Source organism: Protopterus annectens, chromosome 1.part0, assembly GCF_019279795.1.
Source record: "Protopterus annectens isolate FY-2018-M chromosome 1.part0, PAN1.0, whole genome shotgun sequence".
In the NCBI taxonomy this organism is placed as follows: Eukaryota; Metazoa; Chordata; order Ceratodontiformes; family Protopteridae; genus Protopterus; species Protopterus annectens.
Genome location: NC_056725.1, coordinates 512,008,232 through 512,031,912, shown reverse-complemented (window position 1 = coordinate 512,031,912; position 23,681 = coordinate 512,008,232). Strand labels below are relative to the sequence as shown.

The 23,681-nt window shown below is 45.7% G+C and overlaps 1 protein-coding gene across 1 annotated transcript in view; it reads right to left on the bottom strand.

The window, feature by feature from the left end:
• Positions 1 to 23,681, bottom strand: part of YIPF3 (Yip1 domain family member 3) — a 366,566-nt gene that overhangs the window by 92,054 nt on the left and 250,831 nt on the right. Inside the window, exon 7 of the mRNA XM_044061028.1 lies at positions 1,936 to 2,049. Coding sequence (XP_043916963.1) covers positions 1,936 to 2,049 — 114 coding nt within the window. The remainder of the gene's footprint in view (positions 1 to 1,935; positions 2,050 to 23,681) is intronic.

The following is a 23,681-nucleotide window of genomic DNA, read 5'->3' as shown; positions in this document are numbered from 1 at the left end:
AATGACTGCAACAGTCAAACATGAAGAACATCTGATGGCTAGCTTAACGGATGTGTCGTTGGGTAGGTTTGGATTTTTTCAGAATATCTGCTGTCAGATGGCTTACCGAAGCCATATCGAAGTTCGAGGATTGTAAGCGAAAATATATGGCTTCAATAAGGGCCTGACGACGAATAGTTCTGGTGTTGAACAAAGTACAGAATTGACAGTGGGAGACATCGTGGACTGGGCCTAAACAAGTGAAGCAATAAGAATGAAAGTCTCGGTATGGTATTTGCTTTCCACAGGCGAGACAATTGTTAACTTTTCTGACATTGGTTAGTGCAAGAAAAAAGATCCCCAATGGGGTACTTAGCTTTGGAAGACTTCAGCTTCAAATCGGTAGACGAAACTCAGGTAGCACTCATACAAACTGCTTCTGCTTCGGGCTCCACAGCAAGAAAGACTGATGTAATGGCGTTGGCTACCTTATTTTATACTACTGACGACCTGACGTCAGTCCTGAAGCGGCATCAACCGACGCAGAAATACTAAGCCTCTGGTATTCGGGCTGGCCGAGGACTACCCTGGCAGGGATGACCCAAATGTGATGACTGAAACAGTGAAACACAAAGAACATCGGCAGTAGGACAGCGGGTGGTTGGGGGACAGAGCACAGGCTGCAGCCCTGGATACATTATGCAACATCTTCTAAAGCTGTGCAACAGAGTTCTCCTTACAGTAAGAAAAAATGTAATTTATTAATCTTTCTCAAAAATAAAACTGACTATATAAGGTTAAAACACCCAAGTTTCCTGTGACATAAGGTTGCAAGTTTAACAGCTGCATCTATGAACCTTACTATCCCATTTAGCCTGCTTGTTTTCCCTTGTTGTCTTTTCCCCTATACAGATACAGAGATCGCCCTATACACATCTTCATTTAAAGTCCAGTAATAAAATCAAACCTCCAGAGCCAGTGCTGCCTCACCATCATTCCAAGTCCCATGATAAAAATCTTTAAGCAGTTCAAAGACAGAGAGAGACAATTATTTATAATTTAGACCAGATGTACTTCAGGGTGAAAAATGCATACTTGCAAAAATAATTTCACAAAGACTGCACATACTTGCAAAGTTAGGGGTGGTCATGGTGGTGTAGCAGTTAGGTTTGTCACCTCACGGCAAGAGGTTCTCTGGTTCGATACTTGGCTGGGGTGCCTTTGGTGCGGAGTCTGCATGTCCTCCCTGCAGTCATGTGGGTTTCCTCCAGGTGCTCTGGTTTCCCCCACACTCCAAAGACATGCCGCAGGTGGACTGGAGACACTAAACTGGCTCAAGGAGTAAGTATGCGTGCGAGTGAGTGCTATGGATGAACTACTGTGGCATGGCTAGCCACCTGGTGGTGTAAACCTTGACTCCAGATGATTGTCACTGTTGAAGTGACACCCTGACCCCATGTGAAAAAAATGGGAAACTGGTTGAGGATGAATGGATGAACATATTTGCAAAGTATTTTTCATGGCACATGTTCAGTATCTGTGAATATACACTAATTCTTCTGCATTCACATGCTACCCTTTTCATAGCAGACTGTACAATGCATAGCAATACCTAGAAATTGTATGTAAATACCTTCTTTGGGTAGTTCACATCAGATGTATTGACTACAGACATAAATGTATAAATAAATAAATAAATGCTTACACTGCCACTCAATATTGTATTCTGTCTTGATGTTTGTCATCATAATCTATTAAGCAGCAGTTTTAACTGCTACTGAGGTAATTAATATGCTACAACAGTAAAACATGCTGGAAAACATTTACTGACATGGTCCTGCCATACCTTGTCGCACTTTTAAAATGTTCCTGTAACAAACATCTGCAAGTAAGGGGCAGTCATTATTACCCAAATGCACTTAATTTTCTCAAAACCACACAAAAAAGTGAACTTACCACTCTAAGGGTAGACAGTCCTCCAATCACAAGCCAGAAAACGTAGAACAGGAAATGGAAATGTACATTGTAGGTCACAAACAAGACAATGCAGTGTCCAAACAGTCCATAACCCTGAAACAAAACGTTCACACAGCTATTAGAGCAAGAAAAACTGCAGACAGTATTAATGTCAGCTTCCAGGAAGAAAACAGAAAAGTGGTGAGAGAGAGGCACAAGGTCTTGGGAAACAAAACAAAAAAGCAGTTCAGGTATTTGTGCAAATGTCACTATTCTGGGGATTTCTCTTCTATGCAAGAATACTTGCGAGTCTGTGATGGACAAGTTCACTATCCAGTACTGGTTCTCTGGCATATGTCTGGTGTTACCCAGACAGGATCCAGCTTCCCAAGTCCCTGAATGCACTATGGCTGGTATTAGAGGAAGAATGAATGAATGAATGAACAAACACTGCACAACAAAATATAGTACAGCTGTCCAACCAGCTCCATCACATTCATAAATGACTTATGAAACACTGTCAAGTCCTTCTACATTTCACCACATCTTTTTCTTTTTTTTGCTTTTAAACACAAGTCCTAAAGAACACCATTTCAAAATACTGGTTGATGTACCTGAACATCACCCTTCAGTAAACATTCACTTTGTAGCATCTCATCCCCAAAACTATTTCATCAGATTTTAAAAATGGAAAAAATGTTTAAATATTCCTAGGCACAAGAGACAGGGCACTCCCTTCTTATGTGGGGGATGCTGCTGCTCCACAACACTCCAGGAACCTAATAAATTATGGTGTACAAACTCAGCAGAGCTGAAAATCACAAAAAATGTTTCCAACTCAGTGGTATTTTATCCATTTTCCCAGAGGTTATGCAAGCTGGACTATAGTTATGTATGTTAGGTTGTGGGGGTGCTGCCCCCACACACCTAGTGCCAGACTTAAAAAAAAAAAAAAATTGTGTCAATTGAATGCAATGAATTTGCACTAGATTAATTAGAAAGCCACACACACTACTTTGCTACACCAACCTCAGAGACGAGTTGTACTTTTATTAATTGGACATGTTTCTTTTGCTTAAATAAATACAAAATGTTTGTCCACACAAGTGAGGTGGTACAACGTCAGAGATACATAAGTAGGGAAGGGTGTGTGTGGAGCTGTGCTGTGTGGGGTTTACTCCAGTGCAAGCAGTTTTCAAACAATTTAATTCTATTTGACTGCAGCACTTGTGTACTTCTGAACTGCAGCAGTCATCTTATACAATAAGTTATACACCAAATTACTGAGATTTTTGATGAAAAGAAATCACAGATACAGGTTCATAGGTACATACTAGGCTAACAACCATCAGGGCCTTTAAAAGCCTAGCCATGCAATCCAACCCAGTTGTGCACCTATGTAACATGGGATTTTATTAACAGGGGTTATGTTACAGGTTCATAGTTACATATATATTTATTTAATCATATTTTTATGAGACAAAGTTCAACACTTGAGACTTTGTGATACAACAGACAAGATTATATAGATTCATATATATATATTTATTTAAACATGTTTAAATAAATATACTTACAGTTTCATAGGTATAGTTACATGTTTTCACGAAACAAGTATGAAGACAATGTTTAAAGAAAAAAATTACAAATCATGGATAATGTAGAGAAATCTAGATTTTATTACACAGAACTGTATCCTCATCTCCTCTTCTTCTTTCGGCTTTTTCCCGGTTAGGGGTCACCACAGCGATCACCTGTCTGCTCATGAATGGCAGTGGAGTTTTACGGTGTTGAGTTGCCAGCCCAGTGCCCAACCTTAGGGCCAATTTAGAGTGTCCAATCCACCTACAGCATGTCTTTAGGATGTGGGAGGAAACCGGAGCACCTGGAGGAAATCCACTTGACCACAGGGAGGACATGCAGACTCATCACAGAAGGCACCCCAGCCGAGAATCGAACCGGAGAACCTCTTGCTGTGAGGTGGCAATGCTAAGTGCTGCACCACCGTGGCCACCCTTATCCTTATCTCCTATTAAATCTAATTAAATATAACTGGCTATGAATGCTGCATCTCAGAAGTGAAGACCATTCTGGCAACTGAAATCTGTCTAGTTAGAACATAAATCTGAGTATTCTAGAGGTGTTATTAGACTAAAGGCCAACAAGCAACTTTACATAAAGGAGGCGAAGGAATCAGGGTCGATGTGCATTTTTATGTAGATACACACATGTAAAACTTTAGTGCTCAATCATATGCAGTTCTCTAAAATGACTGTCTAAAAGCAGATACCAGAGTGCTCCAACACCTGACAGCAGCCCCAGAATGTGGTGCAGACTGGGTTAATTCAAAAGCATGTAGTTTTGTTCAAGAGAGCAGCAATGCTCCAGTGAAATGAAACAGTTATCTGAATGCTATCTATATGGGAAGCTATACTGATTTGCACTTGTTTGGTTACTGCAACTTTGTTGCTTTTTTTTTTTACTTCTTGTAATGCAGCTGTTGTGTTTTATTGCTTGAAAGTCACTAAATTCCACTTTGTTTGACCTTGTTCACTGCTGTCTTACATATGGAATTCCCCTGCATTTTCGGTACTTTAGGAATTGCAGTTTGAAGGCTTGTTGTAGAATCTTTAGACCCTACTAGTCCTGAATTGTTTTTCCAATTTTGTGCAAAAAAAATGCCAGCCACATTCCACTTTGCCCTTGAGGAGGAAGAGGGGAAGGGGAGGGGACAGCCAGGCTTTATAATGGTTGCTCCCTTATGGAGGCATGACCCTGGTAGCCCCCAGGCTTTTACTTTCTGTCATTTTCTAAACTTGTCCTTTAACCCCTTACCAGATTTACTCTTGCCCTGCTTGAGGAAAAAGGCCATGATTTAGTGGAGTAGTTTCTGAAGAACTTCAGTGTCTGGGATTGAAACAGCTGCTTCACTAACTGTATCATTTTGCTGTTCGCCAGTCTTTTGAAGATACTTTCACCAAAAGAGTCCAAAGAGAAGGTCTTTATTCAGAAGGGCAATAAGGAGCTCTAATTTTCAAATGGTCTGGCAAGGACTAAGTCCTCTGCTAGGCATGCCTCTCAGTCACTGACCCTGTTGACTACAAGATGCATCAACAGCATCATATCTTCGTCTTTTAGGGGGTGCTTGGCAACCTGAGTGGAAAGATCAGACATCTCAAGCATCACCTAATTCTGCTCCTTATCCACGATCCCCTCTGCCTTAGTACTCATCTTTTCCAGCAGTGTTTGCTGGTAAAGTAAACAAGCAAGTCTAGCACTTTAAGACTCTGAAGGACAGGGCAGCAAATGTGTATACCCCCCCCCCCCACTAACTCTTGAGTATTCTACTCTCCCAGTCATTTGGCCAAGTTCCTGGAAGAGCTGAAGAGGATCCCTTACTGGTATCCAGGGACACCACTACTGGATCCGCTAAAGGGCTCCCATATTACAGCTTGCTGCAAACCTTGACCCTATAAAAGTGGTTAAGCTTTCTAGAAATAAGGGGGGATATGGCTTCACTGATGCACTGATAAACTCATCTTACATGACATTCATGACTGAAAAACAAGTGCTCTGTGCACATGCAGGCATGGCAGCTCTATATCTGAACTGGGCCTCTAAGTACTCCTTGGAGTCCCACTAGCATTCATCCTTCATTTTATGATGGGTGTCCCGAAAAAAAGACATATTATGAAAAGACAGATGATAAGGTATCCTTGATGTCTGAATTACAGGCTGTCACATTAACTAGCCTATAGGGGTCAAATCCTTTACATGTCTCAGAATATGGAGTGTCTGAATCCTCCAAGGAAGGTTCCACCCTTCAATTATAAAAAGAGTCCCTGGACACTTCTGTTATTTTCAGTGGTGGCAACTTGGACTTAAGGAAGGACACGAAATCCTCAGCCAGTTGGAAAAGTTGCTGGAAAGTGGTTGGGGCTGAAGCTTTACTTGACCCAGGTCAAGGCACACTGGCAGACACTGATTTGTCTTTAGTCCTTTAGGCTTCAGAGAGACTCTTGGGGGGGGCTCCATCTTAGAAAATGTGGAATGTTGGCAGACAGCTGAGACTCCCTCTCATCCTCAGTAACCGCCTTGTGAACAAAGACCCTCAAACTATAACACAAACTTCCAACACTGAGACCCTAGGCAAGGCCTCAGCATCAGCAGGCATGGTGGTGTCTTCAGTCTGGGAGGACATGTGCATAGACAACAGCACAGAAAAACAGTTACATCAGTGAACATGGAAAAAAATAACTGAGAAGAAAGACTGCAAAAATGTCTCTCTGATGTCTCAATGGAGCCACTGGAACTAGGGAAAACCGTGGCATCCAACAGACTGCCCTCTGCCACCAGATGTTTCTCCCCGTGATACTTGTTTGAAAATTTTCTCTTCAGATGCAGGCTCCTGGAGGTCTTGGTTGATGCTATAGTGGTGTGGAACCAAACATATACCCCCTTTGGAGTTGTATACTCCCAGAGAGATTTAGCTCTATTGCCAATTGTCCTTGGAAGTGAAACTGGCACAATTTGCAGAAATGTTCATATCATACTCCAGATCATGGCAAAGACAGCAAGAGTAAAATTCTTTGGGGAAAATCTTGTTTCTGCGATCAATACAACTGTTAACTTTTACAAGAGTAAACAAATTATATTTGCCGTCAAACATGATATAGCAATTACAAACACTACAAAAACACAAGGAAATTCCCCTATGAGGTACTTATCATTCCTCTGGAAGCAGGTCAACCAAAGGACTGAGGATATAATAACCATGGACAGCAAACAACAAACAAAATGGGTACACACCAGCAAAAGAAAACCAAGGTAGTCCAAAACACAGGTTTATTCAGAACATACAGTTGAGCGCTTTCATCTGTTACATGAACCAGACTTCATCAGAACAACTCCCTTACTTAACACTTCCCTTTTATACCCTTCCTAATTAATCAATTACTCAATTTTAATTCATTCTATTTAAAAAGCACATACCCTGAATATGTAAAAAAATGTTAATGCACTTATTATACTTAATAATAAATAGTTATACACTTAAATAACACATAAAACAATCTGTAAAACAATCTATAACAAAACAACCGTATTTTTTCATCTTCAATTTACTCTATAAACTGGTACATTCATTTATACCTTGGTAAACAGTGGCATTCAACTTCAGCTGCCAACGTAATTCACATGCATCTAGATGTTCAGGTGTAAACCTACCTTGTACATTATTAATAATGTGTTGAATAACCAAGAACCGAAACTTGTGACTACTATGTTTCTCTATATGCCTACTCAATGCATTGGTTTTCACCCCTTTTACTATATCAAAGGTGTGTTCATATATTCTTGTTTTAAATGCCTTGGTGGTTTTACCCACATAAAATACAGGGCAGTCTAAACACTTAGCTAAATACACCACATTCTTAGAACAACACTTATAATGCGAGTGAATATATATTTTATAACCATTCAACACAAAAAGGTGGTTAGTTTCTAATAAATGTGTACATTGGTTACACCTCCCACACTTGAAATTACCTCTTTTTTGATTTAAATACATATCCTTCAAGTGTGTACCATTCCTTTCCAGTAGGTTTTTGAAATGAAGATCTCTTTTAAATGTAAAAACTGGTACTTTACCAAACCTACTTAACAAATCCTGATCAGCTGTCAGTACAGCCCAGTTTTTTTTTTAAATTGCACATACACGAAGTATCCTTGTTGTATGTGCAAACAAAAGAAAATCTACCATTGCTAATCCTAGAGATTATGTCACTTGTACTCACTGGTGCTACACCTTCCATTTCCATCCTTTTAAAATGGGTAAACAAATATTATTATTCCTTTACCCAACTATTTCGTTTTTAATTTTGGTCAGTAAGGGTTTAGGGTAGCCCCTATTTATAAACATGTTCTAAATAAATTCAATTTGATAAAAGTCCTGATCTCTTGTAGTCATTCTTGCTGCCCTCACCATTTGGCCTTTTACCACAGCTCTCTTTTGATGTGGTGGATGGCAGCTAGAATAATCAAGATACGAGTTAGAAAAAGTGGACTTTCTAAAAATATTTGAAATCAGCATGTTCAGTTGTTTATCAACTGAAATCTCAACATCCAAGTATTGGATGACCTCTGCACTAAATTGATGTGGAAACTTTAAAAATCCACCCAAATCATTAATATCATGAAAAAATTCATCTAATAAAGTTAAATTTACACACCAAATGAAAAAGATGTCATCCAAAAATCTTGTATATTTTGTAATATATTGAGCATAAAAAGAAGTTATGTAATCACCATAACATTCCATCTGAGTAGGTACTTCATTTGTCTGCAACCCGTGAGTATCGGATCTGACCTCGGATCCGAGCCAGCAGCTTTCCAAGCTACAAGATCCGAGCTCCTAGCTCCTCCCCCTACCCATAATCCCCTGCTACATGCTGAATTACCTCAGATCGATTTTTGCCCCATCACACAACTCATAACCTCGACAGAGGAATACACCAGATCTAACTTCCTGACAAGAGAATTTCAGGTGACCAGAGATCCCGACAAAGGTTCGGGGGATGGCAGGGGGGGTCGGCTGCAGACAAATGAAGTACCTACTCAGATGGAACGTTATGGTGAGTACATAACTTCTTTATCTGAAGTAGTTACTTCATTTGCTCTGAAACCTGTGGGAGAGTCCCCAGCTACCTAGGAACAAACCTGTGTGGCCTTTACGGAAGGATATTCCGAAGCACCGCGGTCCAAAGGAAGCCCTACGTCTCAAAATCATATCCAGTTTATAATGAGAAATGAACGTATGAGAAGAGGACCAGGTAGCTGCTGAACATATGTCGTCCAAGGGAACCCTGGACCAAAAGGCTGCTGAGGTGGCCATAGACCTTGTAGAATGAGCGTGAATTCCAATAGGAGCTGGTTTACCTGAAGATATATACCCGTGAATTATGCACTGACAAATCCAATTTGCTACGGTCACTTTGGAAATGGCTCTACCCATGGCTGATTTTGCAAAGGACACAAACAACTGGTCCGACTTGCGAAAATCCTTAGTCCTGTGCAAGTAAAAACACAGTTGTCTGTGTACATCCAGTTTATGCAATTTGTATTCCCCTCTATTCTGAAAATTTGGGAAGAACACGGGTAAATTTATTGATTGATTGATATTTGACTCTGAACCCACCTTAGGTAAGAAAGACGGGTTAGTCCTGAGGGACACTCTATCCTTGTGAATAATGAGATAAGGGGGTTTTTCATACACAGTGCTTGAAGTTCTGAAACCCTCTTGGCCGAAGTAATAGCCACCAAAAAAGCCATTTTCCAAGACAAGAATTTTAACGGAACCGAGGCCGCAGGCTCAAAGGGTGGACTTGTCAGGGCTTGAAAGACTAAAGTCAAATACCGTGGGGGTACCACAGCTTTCACAGGCGGCTTCAAAAAAAAGATGCCCCACAAGAAAGTTTTGCATAATTTTGTAGATGCCAAGGACCCTAAGCTATCTCCCACATGAAAATGTGAGATGGCTGCTAACTGCACCTTAACCGTAGAAGCACTTGCTCCCTGCCGAAAAATCAGCGATAGGAACTCCAGGATAGTCGGAAGAGGAACTGTAAATGGATCCAGGCCCTTGTCTTTAGCCCAGATGGAGAAACGTTTCCATTTACTATTGTAAATTTTCCTGGTAGCCGGCTTATGAGCCGTGACCAGTATGACCTTCACAGGAGATGAGATACCGGGAGTCCGAGCCATCAGTGGAACTGGATCAACCAAGCCGCAAGCTTGGGGTTCGCCAGGTTCGGGGTTTGGTATCCTGCAGGATGCGAGATAAGGTCTGGAATGGGATCCAGTATCCATGGAGGAGTCACACTGCGAGACCGCAGATAGGGAAACAAGATCTAGCGAGGCCAGAATGGGGCTACGAGGATAACTCTGCTCCCCAACCGACAGGCTTTCTGTATGAACTTTATCATAAGCGGGAGGGGGGATAAGCATAAAGGAGACCTGTAGGCCAAGCATGAACTAGAGCGTCTCTGGGATTTTCCCCTTCGGGGGGGGAAGTATTGTGAAGTACTCACAGTATTTTGTGTTTAATGGAGAAGCAAAACGATTGCAGCGAGGCCAACCCAATTTGCGGAAGATCTGCTTCGCAACAGATGGATTGAGAGACCACTCGTACAGAGTGAGAATTACTCGACTCAGTTTGTCCGCTAATATGTTGGACCATCCCGGAATGTGCGTTGCTACCAGAAACCGGTTGGTGGATATCGCCCATTCCCAAACTCTCATAGCCTCTCGACAAAGGGGGTAAGACCTGGTTCCTCCCTGTTTGTTTATGTACTAGACTACTGACATGTTGTCCGTCTGGATTATAATAGTCCCCAGAGGGAGAAGATCGTGGAGAGCTTGCAACGCTAGAAGCACCGCCCTCATCTCTAGGACACTGATATGCAAAGTGGTCTCTAGGGAAGTCCACGTGCCTTGGATGGTTCTGCCCGAACAAAGCCCCCCCCCCACCCGAGACGAGAAGCATTGTGGTCAACGTGGCTTGGGGTGGGGGAATCACAAAGGGTCTCCCTTCCCTCAGTTCTCGCGTGTGGAGCCACCAAAGAAGGGAGTCCTTGCAAACTCTGCTCAGTGGTATCGGAGTGTTCAACGGGTGGAGTAATAGCGACCATTGAACTTGAAGGGTCCACTGCAATGCCCTCATCCGTAGACGTGCATGAAGGGAGAGACCGATCACCTCTGCCATGGACCCTAGTGCCCTCAGGACTAACTCCGCTGCTGGATCAGGACTCTGAAGAAGGGCTAGTACCTGAAACGACAAGCTGCTCAGCCTGTCTGAAGTTAAAGTAGCTTGAGATATACGGGTATCCAACCTGGCCCCTATGAACTCCAGGACCTGAACGGGGCAAAGAAAGGATTTCTGTAGATTCACTGAGATGCCTAAGCTCTGGGCAAGAGTCAGAGCGTAATCTCTTGCCACGCAGAGCTGATGCCTGTTGGCGGCAGTAAGGAGCCAGTCGTCTAGGTACGGGAAGACCTGAATGCCCTGAGGTCTCAGGTGGGCTGCAACCACTGCCATGACTTTGGTGAACACCCTGGGGGCTGAGGTGAGGCCGAACGGAAGAACCATGAACTGATAATGACTGGCTCCCAGCCGGAAGTGGAGAAACCTTCTGGATCGTCTGTCCATCAATATGTGGTAGTACGCATCCTTGAGGTCTATAGAGCACATCCAGTCGTTCTCCCGCAGAAAGAGGAGAATTGATTGGAGGGTGACCATCCGGAATTTTTCCTTGGGAATGAACAGGTTCAGAGCGGAAAGGTCTAGAATGGGTCTTAGGTCCCCCGTTTTCTTTGCCACCAAAAAGAACCTGGAGTAATAACCCAATCTGGACTGGTCTGGGGGGACGGGCTGGATGGCTCTTTTTTCTAGCAACTTTGACACTTCTGAAGCCGCTGCCTCCCTCTGATCGGGTGGTACATCGGGGAGGCATCTGGTCATGGGGGGGAGGTTTATGAAGGGGATGGAAAAACATCTGGATATGATACGCAGCACCCATCGATCTGTCGTAATGGACTCCCAGTTTGACAGGTGCTCTGTCAACCGCCCCCCCGACTGCCTTCAAAGAGGGACAGCCGGGTAAGCCCTCAGGGCTGCTGCGCGGGTCTGTCCGAGAAAGGTTCTCTAGACCCGAAGTTACATGGTCCCCCTCTGTCTCTGGGCCGGCGCCCACCTTGTCCTCCTCTGCCTCTAGAGGACAAGGGGTCCGAAGCTGGATAGGACTACTGAGACTTGCGGAACCACAGCTTCTTTTGTCCCCTCTGATTCCTTGAAAAGGATCGTTGGGGATTAGAGAAGCGGACTCCGATGGCAGACAGTGTCTTCCCGTCCTTCTCGCTTTGGACCAGCGTTTCGCAAACAGTCTTGCCGAAAAGCGAAGAACCGTCAAAGGGCGCATTCGCAAAGGACGCCTTGAAGGGATCTGTGAAATTGCAAAGACTGAGCCAGGCGTGACGCCGTAAGACAACCTCGGCTCCGCTGGCCCTAGCGGCTCCCTCCGTAGCATGGGAGAGTAGCCGCATGGACGTGTTAGATATGGATTTCAGAGTGGCCATATGAGTCGAAAAAATATTCTTGTCCTCGACAGACATGGACTCTGGGGGGGCTGCAGCGTATTCCTTAATCAAGTCTCGCTGTAGCCTAATGGTATGTGCCATATAGTTCAGCGCCCTTATCGAGAAGGTCGCTGAAGCAAACATCCGCTTCCCAATGCGGTCCAGCACTCGAGATTCCTTATCCGGCGGGTGAACCGAAGAACTCTCCTGTGCAAGTTCTCTCTTGGTGGAAGCCGCCACCAACATGGCATCAACAGGAGATCCCTTGGCCCAAGACTGTCTATCCTTTGGGGGGCTAAGGACCTTGTCGGGTGGTCTCGGGATTGGCTCCACGGTGTCGGGCTCCTTCCGCGCCCTGATATTAATTAAGTCTACCAGGGGGTCAGCCAGAGGAGACACCCAGGAGGTAGACGGGCCTGCCTCAAACGCCTCCAGGAACACGGATTCCTCCGAGGAAGGTTTTTGGGCAGACCACCCCCCTCTAATACACAACATTTCCATGATGTCTCCGAAGGAGACATCTTCGGGGGGTGACCTTGGGGAACCTTCCCCTTCATCTAAATCCGTGTCGGTGGTGACGGACTCAAGGGGGTCCAGGTGCCTCCTTTTACACCTATGTTTACGAGGGACCTCCTCGGTGGGACTGTCTGAAGAGGGCTCATCAATGGGTTCTTGTTCCTCCAAGGGAACCAGCTGGAGGGCTTGAGCAGGCTGTCCCAATGGTCGGATGACGGAGGATAGACACACATGCAGCGGGGGTACAGGAGGAACCGAAGCCCGAACCAGGAACCTGGAGGACCTCGACAGTACCCTCTCCACTACCTCAAAAGCCGAAGGAGAACTACTCTCGCCAGGCTCTGAGGTAGGGATCGGGGTTGGGGCCGATGCAGTCGGAGCCGAGAGAGAGGTATGCTCCGAACCCAGCGGCGCCAAAGACACACCAACTCCCACAGATTCGACGCTCATCCCTCGGCCCTGAGAACTCGGATCCGACACGCTCGAGGGCACAGTCGGCGTCGAAGAGACTGGAGCTATCAGTGCTGACGAATCCCCGGCTCTGAAAGGGCCCAGATCCGATGACTCCGAGACCCGAAAACGAATCGGAGAAGGAGTGATCGGAGCAAAAATGGGGGCCGCACTCCCCCCCCAGAGGGGGGGGAGGCAAGAGCACCCCCATCTGCATTTGGGTCTGTATGAATCGACGCATCATCCGATCCATGTGCGCATCGGTGAGGCTTCTGGTTGACCTAGAAGTCGTCGTCGAGGTGGGCCGGGAGGGCCGCCTCGACAACCTCGAGGGAGGCCGATACTCCTTCTCCGGCTCCAGCGAAAAACATGGCGAACGGCGCCGAGAGGGGGAGGATCTGGAGACCCTCGAGGGAGACCTAGCCAGCTTAGATGGTGGGGCTGAGGGTTGAGTCTCAGCCCGCCTTTTCTGAGACTTGTGCCCTTCCTTGTCCTTGTGCCTCTTCTCTTTGGAGGAAGAGGCACCATAATCCCCTGAGCTCAAACCCAAAGAGGGAGGTTGAGTCCCCGGTTGAGGAGGGGGCGCAGAAGGCACCGGGGCTGCCGAGGCAGCCTGAACCTGAGTGGGACAGGAAGAAGAAGCCGATTCCTGGGGAAGCAAGCCCGCCAGGATCAGCTTATTCTTCCTGTCCCTAAGTGCCCGGGGGTTAAAGGCTGCACATATTGGGCAGGCCGTAGATAAATGGGCCACCCCCAGGCATAAAACGCACTGAGTGTGGCCATCAGCCGGTGAAAGCTTATGGCCACACTCAGTACACTTTGAAAAAATGGCTTTGGGCCCTTCAGCCATTTTGACTAACACTCACACACGCACACCCAAACACTAAGGGGGGAGGGATGTCACACAGAAAAACACCAACTCTAAAAAAAATAACGAGTATCTAAACTACGACTAAAAAACCCAGGGATACTATTCACACGTACACTAAAAAAATACAATCTTCCCAGTTGAGAAAAAAGTTTAAGAAAAGTAACGATCTCACCAAAAGCCAAGGAGCTCTTCAAAGGTAGCTGCTTCAGCAGTGGCAAAAAAACGATCTGAGGTAATACAGCATGTAGCAGGGGATTATGGGTAGGGGAGGGGCTAGGAGCTCGGATCTTGTAGCTTGGAAAGCTGCCGGCTCGGATCCGAGGTCGGATCAGATACCCACAGGTTGCAGAGCAAATGAAGTAACTACTTCAGATTTATTGTTAAAGACCGTATTAGATTCCCAGAAGGACATTACCAAATTGGCAAACGTGGGGGCACATGCCACCTCCATCGCCACACCAACTTTTTGCCTAAAAAACTGACCTTCAAAATAAATGAAGTTATTGTGCAACACAACCTCCATTAAAGAAACTAATGTGTACACCTTGTGTTCTTCAAAAATGTTAAAAAGGACAATTTATCTTTCTAGCCATTCAAGGCCTATCACATGTGGAATTACACTGAACAAATTACACACATCCATGGTTACAAAAAAGAAGTTATGTACTCACCATAACGTTCCATCTGAGTAGGTAACTTCATTTGTCTGCAACCTGTGGGTATCGGATCCGAGCCGGCAGCTTTACAAGCTAAAGATCCGAGCTCTCAGCTCCTCCTCCTTACCCATAATACCTTACCTTCCTCCTGTCCTCAGATCGAGTTTGCCACTTCTCAACCAACAACAGTCTAACATACTCGAAAGAGAAACTCTAACCTGAGGCGCAACATAAGGAAACCTTCTGTCATGAGTATGATCACAAAACAGGCTAGGGGGAAGGGGGGGGGTTGGTTGCAGACAAATGAAGTTACCTACTCAGATAGAACATTATGGTGAGTACATAACTTCTTTTTCTGAAGTAGTTAACTTCATTTGATCAGCAACCTGTGGGACAGAGTCCCCAGCTACCAAAAACCTGGGAGGACTGCATGGAAGGATATTCCGGAGCACTGCAGAGCCAAAGGCTGCCCTACCTCTAGAGATCAGATCCAACTTGTAATGAGAAATGAAGGTATGAGAAGAGGCCCAAGTAGCCGCTGAACAGATGTCATCTAAGGGAACTCTTGACCAAAATGCTGCAGAGGTAGCCATAGAACGGGTTTTGAGTGAGCATGAACCCCCGAGGGTTCTGGCCTACCGGAAGCTGACTACGCTTGTAAGATGTAGTGGGAAATCCATCTGGCTAAGGTAAAACTTCATAACTGGCTTGCCTAAGGCTGGCTTAGCGAAAGACAGAAAAAGCTGTTCTGATTTGCGAAATGCAGCTGTCCTGTGCAAGTAAAATCACAATTGTCTATGCACATCCAACAAGTGCAGTTTATATTCCCCTTTGTTTTGGAAGTTGAGGAAGAAAACAGGCAAACTGATGATTTGATTGATATTGGCCTCGGAGGCCACTTTAGGCAAGAATGAAGGATTAGTCCTGAGAGATACTCTGTCCTTATGGAAAATCAGGTACGGGGGTTTCGTACAAAGGGCTTGAAGTTCTGATACCCTCCTAGCTGAAGTAATTGCAGTCAAGAAGGCAGTCTTCCAGGATAAGTATTTTAAGTCAACAGAAGCTGCAGGTCCAAAGGGTGGACCTGTTAGGGCCTGGAGAACTAAAGTTAAGCCCCATGGGGGAACCGCATTCTTGACCGGGGGTCTTAAGAGGAAGGTGCCTTTCAAAAAGGTCTTGCATATCTTCGCGAAAGCTAAGGGTTTAAGGTTGTCCGCGATGTGGAAATGAGAAATGGCAGCCATCTGAACCTTCACAGTAGAAGAACTGGCCCCTTGATGGAAAATGTGGGACAGAAATTCTAGAACTGCTGGAATGGGGGCCGAGAAAGGATCCAAATCTTTCTCTTTGGCCCAGATGGAAAAACACTTCCATTTACTCTTGTAGATCTTTCTGGTAGGGGGATTATGCGCAGCTACCAGAATAGTTTTTACGGAAGACGAGATACCGGGAGTCCTAGCCATCAGTGGAACTGGATCAACCAAGCCGTGAGCTTGAGGTCGTCCAGGTTGGGAGTTTGCAATCCCGAAGGATGAGAGATCAGATCCAGAATGGGATCTAAAACCCAAGGAGGAGCTATGATGTGAGACCACAGAAATGGGAACCAGATCTGACGAGGCCAGAATGGGTCTATGAGGATTATTTTGCTCCCCAACCGACGAGCTTTCTGCAGAAACTTCGTCATTAGCGGAAGACAAGAATAAGCATAAAGAAGACCAGGTGGCCAAGCATGAACCAAAGCGTCTCTGGGATTCTCCCCCGGTGGGGGAATTAGAGCGAAAAAATTGCTGCATTTTGCGTTTGAAGGAGAGGCGAAGAGATCGCAGCAAGGCTGACCCCATCTCAGGAAGATCTGTTTCACTACTAAGGGGTTTAGAGACCACTCGTAAGGTGAGAGAATAGAATGACTCAGCTTGTCCGCAAGAATGTTGGACCGACCCGGAATGTGCATTGCTATCAGAAAGCGGTTGGTGGAGAAATCGCCCATTACCAAACTCTCATAGCCTCTCGACAAAGAGGGTAAGACCTGGTTCCTCCCTGTTTGTTAATGTACCAGAATACTGCCATGTTGTCCGTCTGGATTGCAATAGTCCCTGATGGGAGAAGGTCCTGAAGGGCTTGCAACGCTAAAAGCACCGCCCTCATCTCCAGAACATTGATATGCAGACCAGTCTCTACAGGGGTCCACGTGCCTTGGACGGTTCTGCCCATGCAATGCCCCCCCCCCAACCGAGGAGAGAAGTGTCCGTGGTCAGCGTGGCTTGGGGTAGAGGCATCACGAACGGTCTCACTTCCCGAAGCTCTCGGGAATGAAGCCACCAGAGAAGGGAACTCCTGCAAACCTTGCTCAGGGGAATCGTTGAATCCAAAGGGTGTAGGAGGAGGGAACATTGGACTTGAAGGGTCCACTGAAGGACTCTCATGTGCAGTCGAGCAAAAGGTGAAAGGCTGATGGCCGCCGCCATGGATCCTAGGGCTCTCAGGACTAATTCTGCGGTCGGGACCAGAGACTGCAGAGGCACCAATACATGGAGTGACAAGGTGCGTAACCTGTCCGCTGCGAGAAAGGCCCTGGACTGGGGTGTGTCCAACTTGGCCCCTATGAAATCTAGAACTTGAACAGGGTAAAGCGAAGACTTCCTGAAATTTATGGTAATGCCAAGGTGACGGGCCAAGAGTAAAGCATAACCCCTGGTGGAAGAGAGTAGATGCCTGGTGGGGGCGGTGAGGAGCCAGTCGTCTAGGTACGGAAAGACCTGAATTCCCTGAAGTCTCAGGTGGGCTGCTACAACTGCCATGACCTTGGTGAATACCCTGGCGGCTGTGGTGAAGCCGAACGGAAGAACCCTGAACTGGTAATGACTGGCCCCCAGCCGAAAGCGGAGATACCGCCTGGATCGTCTGTCCATGAGAATGTGGTAGTACGCATCCCTGAGGTCTAAGGAGCACATCCAATCATTCTACTGCAGGAGGGGGAGAATAGATTTTAGAGTGACCATCCGGAATTTCTCTTTGGCAATGTACAGGTTCAAGGTTGACAGGTCAAGAATTGGCCTCAAGTCCCCCGTCTTTTTTGGCACTAAAAAGAACCTGGAGTAATTGCCCAACCCGGATTGCTCTCAGGGGACATGTTGGATGGCTCTTTTTTCTAATAACGTCTTTATTTCTGAAGCCGCAGCCTCCCTCTGATCGGGTGGAACATCGGGGAGGTGCCTCCCTAACGGGGGGAAGATTCAGGAATGGGATAGAGTAACCTCTGGATATTATTCGGAGCACCCAGCGATCTGTAGTAATGGACTCCCAACTTGCTAGATGCTCCGAAAAACTCCCCCGACTGCCTCCAGAGAGGGACAGTCAGGCAACCCCTCAGGGCTGCTGCACGGGTCGGTCGGAGAAGGGTTCTCTCGACCAGAAATTCTTTGATCCCCCTCTGACTCTGGGCTGGCGTCCACCTTGTCCTCCCCTGACTCTGAAGGATGAAAGGTCCAGAGCGGGACGGGACTGCTGAGATTTTCAGAACCACATCATCTTTTGTCCTCTCTGGTTCCTTGAGGAAGACCTTTGAGGACCAGAAAAGCAGATTCCGATGGCAGACAGTGTCTTCCAGTCTTTCTCGCTCCGGAGTAGCGTGTCGCAGACGATTTTGCCAAATAGCATAGAACCGTCAAAGGGAGCATTAGCGAAGGACGCCTTGAAGGGTTTTGCAAAGATGGAGCCAGACGTGGCGCCGCAGGGCGACCCCTGCTCTGCTGGCTCTAGCCGCCCCCTCCATGGCATGGGAGAAAAGCTGCATAGACGTGTCTGATATTGACTTTAGAGTGGCCATGCGAGCCGTGAAGGTATGTTTGTCCTCGGCCGTCATGGACTCTGGGGGGGGACCCAGCGTATTCTTTTATCAGATCCCGCTTGAGCCTAATGACGTGTGCCAAATAATTCAGCTCCCTTATAGAAAAGGTGGCTGAAGTAAACATCCGCTTTCCAATGCGGTCCATCGTCCGAGACTCTTTATCAGGGGGATGGACCGAGGAACTTTCTTGTGCCAGTTCCTTCTTGGTGGCAGCCGCCACCACCATAGCATCTACCGGGGAACCTTTATTCCATGCGGCTTGTCAGAAGGGGGACTAAGGATTTTATTCGGTCTCTTGGGGATTGGCTCCACAGTGTCCGGCTCCTTCCAAGCCCTGGTAGTAATCAAGTCTACCAAGGGGTCGGCCGGGGGGGACACCCAGGAGGTAGATGGACCTGCGTCAAACTCCTCCAGAAACACAGACTCATCCGACGAAGGCTTTTGGGCTGACCACCCCCCCTCTTATGTGCAGCATCTCCATAATGTCTCCAAAGGAGATGTCCTCCGGGGGTGACCTGGAGGAACCTTCCCCTTCCTCTAAGTCTGTGTCCTCCGTGAGGGACTCAGTGGAGTCCAAGTGCCTCCTCTTGCACTTTTGTTTGTGAGGGACCTCCTCGGTGGGACTGTCCGAGGAGGGCAAACCAACGGGGTCCTGCTCCTCTACAGGAACTAACTGGGGTGCAGACGCAGGCTGTCCCTGGGGCCGGATGATGGAAGAGAGGCCCAAATGCGAGGGAGTGAAGGGTGGATCCGTAGCATGGACCGGGGACTTCGAACTCCTCGACAGCACCCTCCCCACCACGTCAAAATGCTGAAGGTGCACCACTCTCCCCTGGCTCCGAGAGTAGTCCCCTCGGCTCCGACGTGAGGACTGGTGTCAGAGCCGATGCCATCGGACCAGAGAGGGAAGTGCGCTCCAACAACAACGGAGTCAAAGACACACTCACCCCTGCGGATCCGAAGCTTGGCTCTCGGCCCCGGGAGCTCGGATCTGAAAGATGACCCGATAAACTTGAGGGTAAAGCCGGCATCGAAGTAGCAACTACTATCGGCGCCGACTCCGAGACAGCCCGGATCCGATGGCTCCAAAACCCGATAGTGGATCGGAGAAGGAGCGATTGGTGCAAACGAAGGGGCCGCGCTCCCTCCCGGAGGGGGGGGGGGCAGGAGCACCCCCATCTGCATCTGGGCCTGCAGGAATCGACGCATCATCTGGTCCATATCTGCATCCGACAAACTCCTTGTAGACCTCGAAGAAGTCGTCGAGGCAGGCCTGGAGGGCCGCCTAGACGACCTCGAGGGTGGCCGGGACTCCTCCACTGGCTCCGGAGAGAAGCGTGGTGAATGGAGCCAAGAGGGGGAAGACCTGGAAACCCTCGTGGGGAACCCAACACTTTGGCCGGTGGAGCCGAAGGGGCTGATTCGGCCCATCGCTTATGGCTCTTATGCCTTTCTCTTTTTCTCTGTGCTCCCTGTCTTTCTTAGAAGAACTCCCCTCTCCCTGGGAAACAGCGGCAGGATGAGTCCCAGCCAGGGGAGGGGAAGCTGAAGGCTGGACAGTTGCCACCGTGACTGGCGCCACTAAGGGAGAGGAGGAAGAAGAATCCGGGGGTAAGAGTCCCGCCAAAATTAACTTGTTCCTCCTGTCCCTCACAGCCCGGGGTTTGAAGGCCGCACAAATCTGGCAGCCCGATGTTAAGTGGGCTACCCCCAGGCAGAGAACGCACCGAGTGTGGCCATCCGTTGGGGACAGCTTATGACCACACTCAGCACATTTTGAAAAAATGGCCTTAGGACCCTTGGCCATCACTCTCAAGCACACACCCTAACACACACACAGTAAGGGGATGGGAAAAACACTAATTCACCATTAAAGGTAAAAAACAAACGGTATAACTAAACTAAGGGTCTATAACACACACTCAAATCGCTAGAATTTAAACAAGAAAAACTCCTAAATTCTTCTCACCAAAAAATGCCAAGATCTCGTACCTTATGCTTCAGAAGCTGCGGCAAACGAGATCTGAGGACAGGAGGGAGGTAGCAGGGTATTATGGGTAAGGGAGAGGAGCTGAGAGCTCAGATCTTTAGCTTGAAAAGCTGCCGGCTCAGATCCAGGTCGGATCAGATACCGACAGGTTGCAGATCAAATGAAGTTAACTACTTCAGATATAAAATTCTCCTGTCAATTTCATATTGTTAGGGTTGGATAAAAAATGCCAAGAATCCCTACAAATATAACCATAGGTTTGTAACACCTTTTTGAACTGCTAATCCAAAAATCTGGAAATGAAAAATGTTTTTGATCTCTTAGAATCAACAATGGGTCTAAAAGGTGGATTTACCAAAGACTTATACTCCTGTAACTGGATATTCATTGTTCATATATATAATTATGTTCATCTAATGTAATATTGCCCTGAAATAACATGTCATCCAACAACATGTTAATTTTGTGGTGAGCAATATTAATGTCATTCTTAGAAATTTGTCCATAAGTACCATTAGTTAGTATACCATTCATTGCACATACATAATCCACCATGTCCATCATTACCATCCCATTGCCTTTGTCGGGCTTCATAACCTGCACATTTTTGTCACTCAATATCCTCTAACGGTCTTTATTCATCTGAGGTAAGATTATTAAAACCCTGTTTTTTACTATTAGACATTCTTAGATGTTCTCTCAAATCCAGCTTACATATTTTATTTAAAATAATGAATTTGTTGTGTAATGGGGGTTAAAAACACTAGGCCTTCTAATGACCACATCTTCATTTCTTTCCACATCTATCTGATTATTAAAATATAAACCCAAGTTTAATTTTCGCAAAAACAATTTAAAATCAATTAAAACATTCACCAAGTTGCCTCTTCTTGATGGCACAAAAGTAAAACCTTTTGACAAAACATCTACATGTGCAGACTCAATCATTTTGCTAGAAAAATTAAACACTTAAAATACCCCCCTGCATTCAGTACAATATCAGGATGCATTTTGTTCAATTCACTGTTACTACTCTCCAAATTACTACATGAAAATAACAAACATGTCCAATAAATCATCTTCTATACAATCAGATACATAACTAACATTCAAAGAATTTACTTCATTACATTTGCTAAGCACGGCTGAACTTTCTTCACTCAACACTGGGTGTACTGTGACGTCAACATCCTCAACATGTCCCAGGTTTTTTATTTTAACAGTTTACATACAATTATATTTAGCTCCAGTTTACTAAATGTGTCTTCATTTCCAGGTATAGAGTATAATGAAGCTTCAAAATTAACATCAAACCCACTTCCCAAGTCATTATTTAAACCTGATGCATTGTCCACTTCTCCTTCAAATGCTGAACAAATAGGCTCAATAAAACCAGTGTCAAAATCAAGCCCACTTCGTATTGCATTGTCCGCTTCCCCATTTAACGCTGAAAAGTTTTGCTCATTAACAACACAATTTGCCTTAAGCACAGTTACCTGTAAAAGAAGCAGTTAATACACTCTGCAGTTTTTGTAACCCACATTCCATCTCTTTGGACATGCTCCCAGGGCTTGACATCTGTCCGCATAACTCATATCCTGATAACCGCTGTTCCTGTAATGTTGGGAGGAAAAATACTCCTGCTGTGCCTTATTTTGCAGCCGTTGTGAACACCAAACTTCTGGTACTTCCAGTGTAGACTGCTGATGTAACCTCCCCTCATATGTCACATCAGCTTCCGAGCCTCTCCAATTTTGATTGGTGGGATGCCTCTGATCATCCGAAACAACGGTTAACCTTGGGTACGCCCTCACTTTTCTGTAGTCGTCCAAATCTCTCTGCAGTTTATTGCACTTCCGAGTGAAAATGTTATTACAAACATTTTCCACCTGAGTAAAAGCTCGGTCAAAAGAAGCTTTTAATTGTGAAAACAGTAAATCACTAGCAATACACTGAATGTGCTCCTCCTAAGTAATGTTAACGAGTCTATTTTTAAGTTGTATTTAACCATTAATTTAAACACATCCAAGCCTGCAGAGTTAAACAAATACTCCAATTCCTTTAAAAATTCTTGACTGTTAACTGCAGAATTTGGTAAACAACACAATCTAAGCCCCTTCGGGACTTGTTTAAGTTCAATGTTCCTTTCAAGATACTTATTCTCAAGCTGAAGCTTTTTATACTGTAATAAAGAGTCCTTGAACTGTTTTATTTGCTCGGCTAAGGTGGGAACAGCCGTCACTGATTTTTTAGTGCCCCACCTTCAGTATTGAAATTAAAAGCATTTGTTTTCCAAGTTCTTTGATGCATGCTGTCAGAAAAATTAAGGGAAGTGCCATCCGTTACTGGAGTAGGTTGGGTCAATGGTAACTCCAAACTACCAAATCCCTGTGACTGGGGACTTGAGTTATTTTGCAGTTGAGCAGAAATATCATTAAGTTGTGAACTCACATGCTGCAAACGATCCATAATATCACCATTGGTAGTTGTACCTGTGTTCTGAACTGCACCACCAGATCCAACTCCTCTAGTAGCTCCTTTAGACATAATAACCGTGGACAGCAAACAACAACCAAAATAGGTACACACCAGCAGAAGAAAACCAAGGTAGTCCAAAACACAGGTTTATTCAGAACATACAGTTGAGCGCTTTCATCTGTTACATGAACCAGACCATCAGAACAACTCCCTTACTTAACATTTTCCTTTTATACCCTTCCTAATTAATCAATTACTCAATTTTAATTCATTCCATTTAAAAACACGTACCCTGCATATGTAAAACAAATTAATTGTCTGAATCCTCCAAGGAAGGTTCTACCCTTCAATTATAGAGAGAGCCCCTGGACACTTCTGTTATTTTCAGTGCTAGCAACTTGGACTTAAGGAAGGACACGAAATCCTCAGCCAGTTGAAAAAGTTGCTGGAAAGTGGTTGGGGCTGAAACTTCACTTGACCCAGGAGAAGGCAAGCTGGCAGACACTAATTTGTCTTTAATCCTTTAGGCTTCAGAGAAACTTAGGGGGGAAGCTCTACCTTGGAAAATGTGGAATGTTGGCAGACAGCTGAGACTCCCTCTCATCCTCAGTAACCGCCTTGTGAACAAAGACTGAGGGAACTATGCCCTCACCTTCAAACTATAACACAAGCTTCCAACACTGAGACCCTAGGCAAGGCATCAGTAGGCATGGTGGTGTCTTCAGTCTGGGAGGATATGTGCACAGCCGACAGCACAGCAAAACAGTTACACCAGGGAACATGGAAAAAATGAGTGAGAAGAAAGAC